This window comes from Helianthus annuus, chromosome 16, assembly GCF_002127325.2.
Source record: "Helianthus annuus cultivar XRQ/B chromosome 16, HanXRQr2.0-SUNRISE, whole genome shotgun sequence".
Lineage (NCBI taxonomy): Eukaryota > Viridiplantae > Streptophyta > Magnoliopsida > Asterales > Asteraceae > Helianthus > Helianthus annuus.
This window is the reverse complement of record NC_035448.2, coordinates 187,526,256-187,536,418: the sequence shown is the minus strand read 5'-3', so window position 1 is coordinate 187,536,418 and position 10,163 is coordinate 187,526,256. Positions and strand designations below refer to the sequence as shown.

General features: G+C 38.0%; 1 protein-coding gene across 1 annotated transcript; it reads right to left on the bottom strand.

The window, feature by feature from the left end:
• Nucleotides 1–8,202: 8,202 nt before the first annotated feature.
• LOC110918711 (cytochrome P450 89A2) lies at nucleotides 8,203–9,945 on the bottom strand. Its single transcript, XM_022162989.2, has one exon. It carries the CDS (start codon nucleotides 9,899–9,901, stop codon nucleotides 8,384–8,386), a length of 1,518 nt encoding a protein of 505 aa, XP_022018681.1. The 5' UTR covers nucleotides 9,902–9,945; the 3' UTR covers nucleotides 8,203–8,383.
• Nucleotides 9,946–10,163: the final 218 nt, after the last annotated feature.

Sequence of the window (10,163 nt, the reverse complement as noted above, 5' to 3'; positions counted from 1 at the left end):
ACATATATATATATCGGATCTTTTTTAAATCGGATGCCCCTCGAAATCACGGGCCTTATGCAGAGGTCCTCCCCGCACACCATGATAGCCGCCCATGCTCAAAACATATCACGTGGTTGACAATATACAAAAGCAAAAAATAGATAGACTTAGTCTCACACTTCAATGAAACGTAACCTCTTATGTGGGTTTCAAAAGAAAAATAACTTCCGTTTGCAAGAAGCTTATCCTTGTATAAATGAAGCTCACCAGCATGCACTATAAGCTTGCACTCATGCGTAAGAAGGTTAATAGCATATAACTCACCTTTACACAAAAGAAGCTCACCAGCATGTGCTCTAAGCTCGCATTCATGCAAAAGAAGCTCACCAGCCTGCAATTCACCTTTGTAAAAGAGAAGCTCACCTTCATAAGAAAGAAGCTCACATCTATGAAAGATCATCAACATGCACCATGCACACACAAGAAGCTCATTATTTAACCTTGTTTGCTCATACCAACTTGGTCCTGTCACTTTTATCATAAAAAGGAGTATCACAACACTTCAAAAATCCACAAATTTTGGGGAAGGTAAGCTGGTTCATTTTATAAATGCTATCTAGGAGCTCTTTTCCAGCAAAAAGAAAATAGTTAGAACAAAGCTCCAAGGGTTATTAGGACACGCAACTAAGACGCTCGCATGGCTATAGCTTACCATGAACCTTGGGGTTATGAACTCAACAAGATAAAAGGCACATAATGCCCTATTAGAACTTATGTTCAAAGCCACTATTTGTCTATAGTAAAACCCTCCAACACGATGATTTCATTCATGCGTGGACATTTAGACCCTCTTCAATAAGGATGGTCAACTTCAGAAGTAACATATCATTCCTTGTAAGCAAGAAACGTCCATTATATTGAACAAAGCTCACATGGTGCCTCGCTTAAGGAAGAGATTGTAATTTCCCTGCTCTGTTATCCCATCACGTCAAACTTAAGCAAGCTTCTGCACGAGGTTCTTTAAGGCAACTAAAGAAAGTTGTGCGGAAGCTAGAAGATAGAAGCTTAGAAGCTTCAAAAAAAGCAAAAGAATGTTAAAAGCTTCATGACAAGCCTAACAACTTATAAGCTCCAAAAGAAGCATATAATATTCATACATGATAAAAGCATTAAGCTTCATAGCAAATAACTTCAATCAATAAGCTTAGTGGGCCGACCCAGCCTATTACAACCAAGCCCATTAGGGTTGGAAATTCCTCTATCTATAAATAGAGAGGTGTATCCCCTGATTTCATTATCCCATTTGGTTTAGAGATACACCAACCATCTAATCTTTCTCTGTAGAATGAAACTATATCTTATTAAATAAGTTGTAAATCCTCAGAGCTGCTAAACCCATGAGCTTCTGAGGTACTACACCAACAACTCACAACTACACCAACTCTAACAACCAGTTCCCCGCCATCTAGCTATGCAACCTGGAATCACCACAGGTGCTAGCTAACCGTTGGGTCTCAACCACAACCTCCAAATACATTCTCATCTCTTATCTATATACACACACATATCTATATTAATGATTACCGAGTCTTATGAGATAAATGACAACTGTTAAGCGTCAGAGGGTGGTCTAGAGACTCGGTCTCTTGCCCTTTCTAACGAGTTCTTTTATGTTGACCGGTACAAACTAGAAGGTGATGAGGTTGACACATGGAACGTCCATACCATCTTCTGACCTTATCCTTTTTGTTTTAACAAGTACTAGATCGACATTTAACTCAATGATGAACTGATTTATCCCATGACAAGTCAACGAACAATGACATGATCAACCAATGATGACTGGTGAACCTGCATAACGAAGAGAAATAACTAAACAATCAAAGCCACCAAAACGGGTTCATGAAAACGAAAACGAAAAAGAAAACGATTAGCCAATGAACAAAGGATATTTGATAAATCGCCTATTAGTGATAAAGGATGAGCAGATGAACAAATTAAACTTTTATTTGAATGGCCATGTTCTCTACATATAATCATAAGGATTGGATTGTCTTCTACTCAACCATAAGAGCCGTAGGGTCCTTACAACTGTACAGTGAAGTCTTTGCTACATATCGAAACTATAACCGACTGCTAGTCTACCGTCTTGAGTACACGGTTTCGCGAGGCACTCACTAGCTCGAGGTTGGTTATAGGCTCATGCGGGCATGCTGTCTTTGTCATACGCGGACATTGACAGTTATACAAGTTTTACAAGTACAAAGTTTTTCAAATAACATGCCGAGGAAAATGGCTTATTACGTTTTCTCAACATTATTTAAACTGGTTAACAAAAAGATTTATTTCAAATCTTTTTCAAACAAACTATGAACTCACTAACTTTATATTGACTTTTTAGCATGTTCTTTCTTAGGTTTCACATTGAAACTATGACACGGTTTGGAATAGGAGTACCCTTTGGGATTCGAGTGCTTAGTAGACGTTCAACTTTCTAGAAATCTTAGCATTATATACTTCCGCTGTGTAATGAAGATACCGGTCATTACGTCCAACTCTGATTTTTGTGGGTGTGACATATAATAAGTGCATCAAACTTCAAGTTACATACATTTGTATGATAAGTTGTATCGGTTTTACGGACCCGTTCCTTAACTCGAGGTTGCCTCCTAACCATACAAAAGGGGCTGCACCTTGACCTCACAAGGGGCCTCAAACTAGTTGAGCTCTGCTTTTAATTTGGGCGCAGTTGTAAGAATAGTGGATCGGGAGTTTAAAACTCTAATTTAAAAGAAGGGTAAATTACACTTTTCGTCCTTTATGTTTGTAGCGGGTTGCAATGGATAACCTTTAACTTCAATAATTACAGTCACAGTCCTTTATTTGAAAAACTCGTTACACTTTACGTCCTTTGTCCCTAACCAGGTTATAATTTTCAGTTAAATATGCCATGTGCATCGCACATGAGGGTAGTTTAGTCATTTTAGAAGTATCTTTTAACAATACATATATAAATAAACCCCTTTCTCTCCCAAAGCCTAAAAACTCAAATCTCCTTCTTCCTTCTTCTCCACTTACCCACCAGCACCGCGATAGTCAAATGGGTTTCAGTTAAAGTATGTTGTTCTGTATGGAGGTTGCAAAACCGAAATTCCATTAACATCAAACCTACTACCAAATTCCATTAACATCAAATTGTAGTCAGGTACCTACCTATTAATATGTCTCGTACTCATCCCTGTGCTCCTAAGCCCCACCACCCTCACCTTTTCTACAGTACACATTTCATTCGTTCTCTTATTCATATTTTTACTACAATTTCAATTCAATAGTTTTATTATTCAATCGTATATCACAATGGATTTTTATTTATGTGTTTTTAGGGAGTTGATTTTAGTGAAAAAGTTCGAATCCGAGGCAAACTGAGCATATGGGGTGTCTCTGTATGTGTTCCGTTTGAATTGAACAGTAGCCTGTAAAGTTTTCAGCCCTAAAAAGACCCCAATTTGGGGCTTCCTTTTTAGGCTATCAAGAGTCCCGCAAGAAACGAGGTTTCTTCTGCTACTCTGATTGGTAATGAGATGGTGAAGACGAACCTGGATATAGTGGTGGTGGTGGTGTGTAGTGGTTACGACAGGGTGGTGTGAGGGTGGGTAGTAGTGGCAGGTGGCAATGGTATGGTGGTGGTGGTGGGTTAGTGGAGAAGAAGGAAGAAGGGGATTTTGGGTTTTGTAAGAGAGAAAGGGATTTTTATATATATTTATTATTATTATATATTATATTATTATTATTATTATTATTATTATTATTATTATTGTTGTTGTTGTTGTTGTTAAAGATACTTCTAAAATGATTAAACTACCCTCATGTGCAATGCACATGCAATATTTAACTTAAAATTATAACCTGATTAGGGCAAAAGGATGTAGAGTGTAATGAGTTTTCCAAATAAAGGACTGTGACTGTAATTTTTAAAATTAAAGGTTATCCATTGCAACCCGCTACAAACATAAAGAACGAAAAGTGTAATTTATTCTTAAAAGAAAGTTATATGTAGAAACACGCATACCAAATTAAGAAAATAAAAAATCTGGATATACTTATAAAAAGTGAAGTTTATTAGAAATATATGAGATTAAAAAGGTTGGTGAAACAATTTTCTTTTAAGTTTGATATAAAGCTATTGCATTTACCTATAGCCTTTTACGTTCGTCTCTTTTTGAGTTTTTCATTCTAAGTCTAGTGTCATCTTTAGGGTATTGGATAAAATTTTGGGATTAATAGAGACTATGTTTGATTCCCACGGGGTGGGGGTTTCCATATTTATTGGGTTTCCTCCTAAATTGGTATATAGTAGAGCTGTCCAAACTGCTCGACGATCGAGGATCGCTCGACGATCGCTCGAAAAATGCTCGTTCGATTCCCGCTCAGTTTGTAAATGAGTCGCTCGGATCGGTTCGATTCAAATTCAATCCAAGCATGAGCAAAGGTCCGCTCGCTCGTCGATCGCTCGGTTTCGCTCAAATTATTTTTATTAATAATAATAATAATATATATATTATAGATTTATTTAACAAACCATAAAAGTTGTTATGTAATGTGTAGAACTTAATAGTTTTGTTTGATGTTTGTGTTTATAGGTTATATGCTGATTTGAAGTTGAATTTTGTGGATGGAGATGATCAAGCTTAAAGCTTAAAGAAGAAGTTTATGGCTTTTGAGCTAAATGACAATTTGTATTTTGCACTTTATTTTGTGCTTCTTGATATTGTTAAGAACATTTTTAGAATCATGATTTTAGTTATGTATTGCTTTTCTTAGTAAGGTGTTAGACATGTTTTAATTAAGTTAGGATTTGTTTTTGTTGAACGCAGCTTTATAATTCAATCGAGCGAAAGCAATCCGCTCGATTTTAGTTAGGATTTGAGAAAAACCGAGCGAAATCGAGCAAAAACGACCCGCTCGATTCAAATTCAATCCGAGCATGAGCATCACTTTTGTGCTCGGTTTTGCAAATTCGATCCGATCGGATCAGATCGGTTGTAATTCAATCCGAGCATGAGCAGACCCTCGATCGGATCGGGTCGGCTCATGAACACCCCTAGTATATAGTCATAATGCCTAGTGGAGATGGATATGATCGGGTGGTTTCGCTGATGGCACGATGATACTCCAGTGGTGCATCAATGATCCAAATTTGTCGTTAAAAAAAATCATATTTAACGTCCTTGATAATATTTTTTGTCACAAAAATCAATCCACTTAATTTATTTAATGAAAGTTGCGAGAAAATTCCATTCTTAGGGGAGTGGGGGTGGTCACTAGTGATAGAATTCTATCATTCCCAATATCCAATCAACTCATGCCATGTCATCATCTACTATTCTATCACTAGTGATAGAAATGTAGTGGGGGTGGTCACTAGTGATAGAATTCCATCACTCACAAATTTTTTTAATTTTTTATTTTAAATTAGAAATTAACAATAAAACACTAAAATTATAAATTTCATTAAAATTAAAACATACTACTTCAATTTACCATACTAGAAATATTTTAGACTATAATTGAAAAAAAAAAAAAAAAACCTACTCCTCGTCCGACTAATGAAACTCCAAACCTAGAGAACCTACTAGTTCGATTAAATCGTATCTCAAACGAAATTGAGTTTCTTCATTACGCAATTCTTGTTGGATATTTTGTGGAACTTGAACTTGTGTAGGAGGACCCGGCACCCAATTCGGGGATATTGCACGTCCGTCTTCTTTGATCATCATATTGTGCAATATGATACATGCATACACTATGCTATGTATAGTTTTCTTGTTCATCGCACGAACCGGTCGGTGTAGTATACCCCATCTACCCTTTAAAACACCAAATGTCCTCTCAACATCTTTTCTTGCTGATTCTTGCAATTTTTTGAACACGATTTCTTTTGCCTCGACAGGAAATGAGGGAGCTTTCACAAAAACAGACCATGACGGGTAGATATCATCCACAAGAAAAAAGCCTCGTTTGTAATGTCGACCGTTAACATAGAAAGGAGTGGAAGGTGCGGTACCATCCGTTACGGTTTGAAACAACGGCGGCGTGTGCAACACATTAATGTCGTTGTTTGAACCCGGAACACCGAAATACGAATGCCAAATCCATAAATCATTCGACGCCACCGCTTCTAGTATGATGGTTGGTCTTTTGATGTCTCCCCTAACATACGCCCCTCGCAACTCTCTTGGACAATTTTTCCACTCGATATGTGTACAATCGATGCTACCGAGCATCCCGGGAAAATGCCATCTAGCCTCATGTGCGGCGTAAATACGTGAGATGTCGTGGCTCGTCAGTTTACGTAAAAACTCTTTACCATACAACTTAATGACCGCGTTGCAAAAAATTGCAAACATTCACGTGAAGTTCTGGCCGACATAGCTAGGTATTCATCATATTGATCGGGAGGGTTACCTGTCGCTAGTTGGCGAATGGCGGACGTGCATTTTTGTATCGGCGTGAAACTTGGTTTGCCCCTCGCATCGTAACGTTCTTGAAACCATTCCTCGCTTGCTACGATGTCTCCAACAATCTTTAAAAATAATTCTTTTGGTAAACGAAACCGATCTCTAAACGTTTCGGCATTGTAGAGCGATTTTTCCATAAAATAATCGTTCATTAACACTTCGTTGGCACGTATACGATCGCGGTCTACCATCTTCTTCTTTGGGCGGGACGACTCGGCATCAAGTTCGTTATACACCGACACAAAATATTTTAGCGTCTCATTGTCGGAAGACGACTCGGTATCGCTATCGCTAGACATCGGAAACGTCAAATCCGTAGGGAACTCCATTTGAGAAAGATGTTGATTGTGTGAAATGGGTTTAAAATGGTTTAAAGATGTAGATTGGTGTGTGTAAAATGGTTTAAAATGGAGATATAAATAGATAAAGGGTTTAAAGTTTTTTTTATTGAACTTTACCGTTATTCAACGGTCATAACCAAGCGAACGTTCAAATTTTTTAAACTTTCAACGCGTGATATTCTCCACTCGTTGAAAACTTCACGCGTGATAACACATGTGGCGGCGGTGTGCGTGATAAAATAACGCGTGACGGGGAATCCATCACAGACTGCCCCGCCTCCCCTTATGTATCCTACCTATATAAAGTTTTTTTCATGGGAGCTGAACTCTTTGTATGTATTTACTGTTCTAATGTAATTTTGAATGTTCGAACGTTTGAAAACAAATTAGTTGCATACAAAAATTAACCGAATAAAAAAGAGTACATGATAGTTTGGACTTTGATAAGTACCAAATCTTACGATGGCCCGTTCATGTAGGCCCATGAAACAAAGAGTCAACTGGGCTTTTTATTTTATTCACAACCAACCCAACAATGAATTCGAACAATTACATGATTCACAATGTTACTTGCGACTTTCTTTGCTTTTTTGAAGGGACCTTTCTTTCGACCACGAGCCCTTCATACTTGTCTATTCAGTTGAACTATAGTAGAAACCGTTAACCATAGTTTTAATTAGAGGGTTGGTACAAGATAAAAACTCAAATCGTAGTTAAAGAAAAGTTTTAACTACAAAAATTTTAAGGATGCGTTTAATTCATGGAAATATTCGAAATCCAGTGATAAAATTAAAATTGAACTCAAAAGAGGTTCCATGTGTGTGGTACTAACACCTAGTTGTTCACATTTCGTCTATTGGATTTCTAAAAAGTTACGGTTCTCTTTTTATTTAGTTGTAGCAGGTCTACTCGCTACTCTATGCAGATTGTTGAAAATCAGGCCCTTGAACAAACACAAAAAAAAACATAGTATGAACGAACTCGTTTGACTCTTTTATTTATTTATCAATGAAGCACAACAATACAAACCCGACTTGGACTCTATTAATATAAACAAATAAACCAAATAAATAAACTTATCCAATTCGAACTAACAATTATCCCTACAAAGACTCAGTAAATAATTCACCGTAATTACCTATAACCCGTCTTTATCTTTATCTTTTTAATTCAAGATTAACGTCTTCACCGATGACATATGTCGCATTCACTATTTTCGGCACATAATCAGGCATGAGACATTTTCATCCATTGTGTATAGCCCCGTAACTACAAACATGCTACTTAATTGCCTATGTCAAATAAGACTTAATATTAACTTGTTAGCTTTGGACCAACTCCGTATCAAAAAGCAAGCAATGTTCATAAATTGTTCCATAACATAATTGTACGTAAATCCTATATTCATATAAATATTAGATTTACATTACGACGCAAGGCAATTCATACATGGAGATTCAAGTGGGTTCTTATTTTAGTACATTGTAATCATATTGGTATATATACCATATATGTATGTATGTATATATCGACTCAAGTAGATCATCTTTCAGCCCTAGAAGTGATTCGCGCTCTCAGAGGATTTTTCATGACCGTAGTGAACTCAATCTTCTCCGAAAGATCAACATGATAACCATCAGGAAAACTCCAATGGAAATACCAAATCAAAATAGCAACAAAATACTCCAAATGAAGTAGTGCCAAATCAGAACCAGGACATATCCTTCTTCCAGCACCAAAAGGCATCATCTTTATCCCTCGGCTCCCACTTACATCAAACACACCATCATTCACCAAGAACCGCTCTGGTTTAAACTTCATGGGTTCGTCCCAAACCTTTGGGTCCAAACCCATCTCACCAACCATGAAATTGATAATAGCACCCTGTGGAAACGTGTACCCTTGCACCTCCACCTCCTTCATGACCTTATGAGGTAGCACAAAACGAGCTGGTGGGTGTCTCCTTAGCCCTTCCAAAACCACCGCTTTCAAGTACCGCATTTTCTTTAGATCCTCTTCATTTATAACCGCTTCGGGCTCCAACTCCATCCCTTTTCGTGGTGGTCCGACGACTCCTACAATTTCATCATAAAGTTTACTCTGAATGTGAGGATGCTTCACTAGATTAGCCATGATCCATTGTAAAGCACTCGCGGTTGTATCCGTCCCTCCAGTAAGAAACTCACTACACAATCCCACCATCTCCCTATGAGTAAGCTTTCCACCATTTCCATTCTCACCTTCATCTTCCGGAAGCCGTAGATTCTCAAAAGTGTCTACATAAGCCACGATTTCGCCCTCTAAACAAGCAGACTCCATCCTCGACTTGATGATTGGAACCAACACTCGTTCTTTATTATCACGCGCTATCTCAAACTGTTTCCAAATGCTTCGAAACAACATCCTCCCCAACCTTGGAAACATAGTGAGCATGTTAAACCTTCTTGAACCAACTATCCCCATCATCTCACGTTGTACCTTAGCGATCTCATCAACTCGAGTCTCATCAAACTTGTCTCCAAAACACATCAACACCAACAAACGAAACATAACATAATGAAAATGATCAAACACTTTAACTCCTGCAGCATCATCCTTTTCTTCCAAAAGACGACTAACCAACATATGAAAAGCCCACTTTCGAGCCCACAAATACGATCTCAAGCGGTTCGGGTGCATAACCTCAGCCGCAAGGTTTCGTCTGAGGAGCCGCCAAGTAGGACCATAGGAGGAACTAGAGATGTTGAAATTTATCAAGAACTTTGGGCGATCGGAGAAGACTGCACCTTTTTTAACAAGAATTTGATGGGTTAGAGAGTGGCTGCTGACGAAGATGGAAGGTCCTAAACCGGTGGAAAGAGTGAAGATGGGTCCGTACCGGGCCTTGAGGTTGATGAGAACGGGTTCGAACTTTGAAGCGGGGTTTGTAAGCAGGAGGAAGCTGGAGTGTAGGAGTGATGGTCCTGGTGGTAGTTTGTTGTGGTGGTTCCGGTGGAATATTATGGATCGGATGAGGGCGGCGATGCAGAGGGAGACGATTATTATGAACCATGTCTCCATCGTTGAGAAAGGCAGGTGAATGGCTGATTGTCAAAGGTTGAAACTTGAAAGTATGTAAATGTAAGGTGTCGCATCAGTTTGGTTAAAGTAAATTCAAAAGTCTATGTTGGCTTTCGTATGTTTTTATTTTTTGTTTGGATATTATTATTTTATTAAGATATCAAACAAGTTAATTATAATATGTAGAGCCAGGTTTCGATGATTACATATGTTACAAACGTGTCATAAAGGTTACTCGATCTGTTATTCTTTTAGTTGTTAA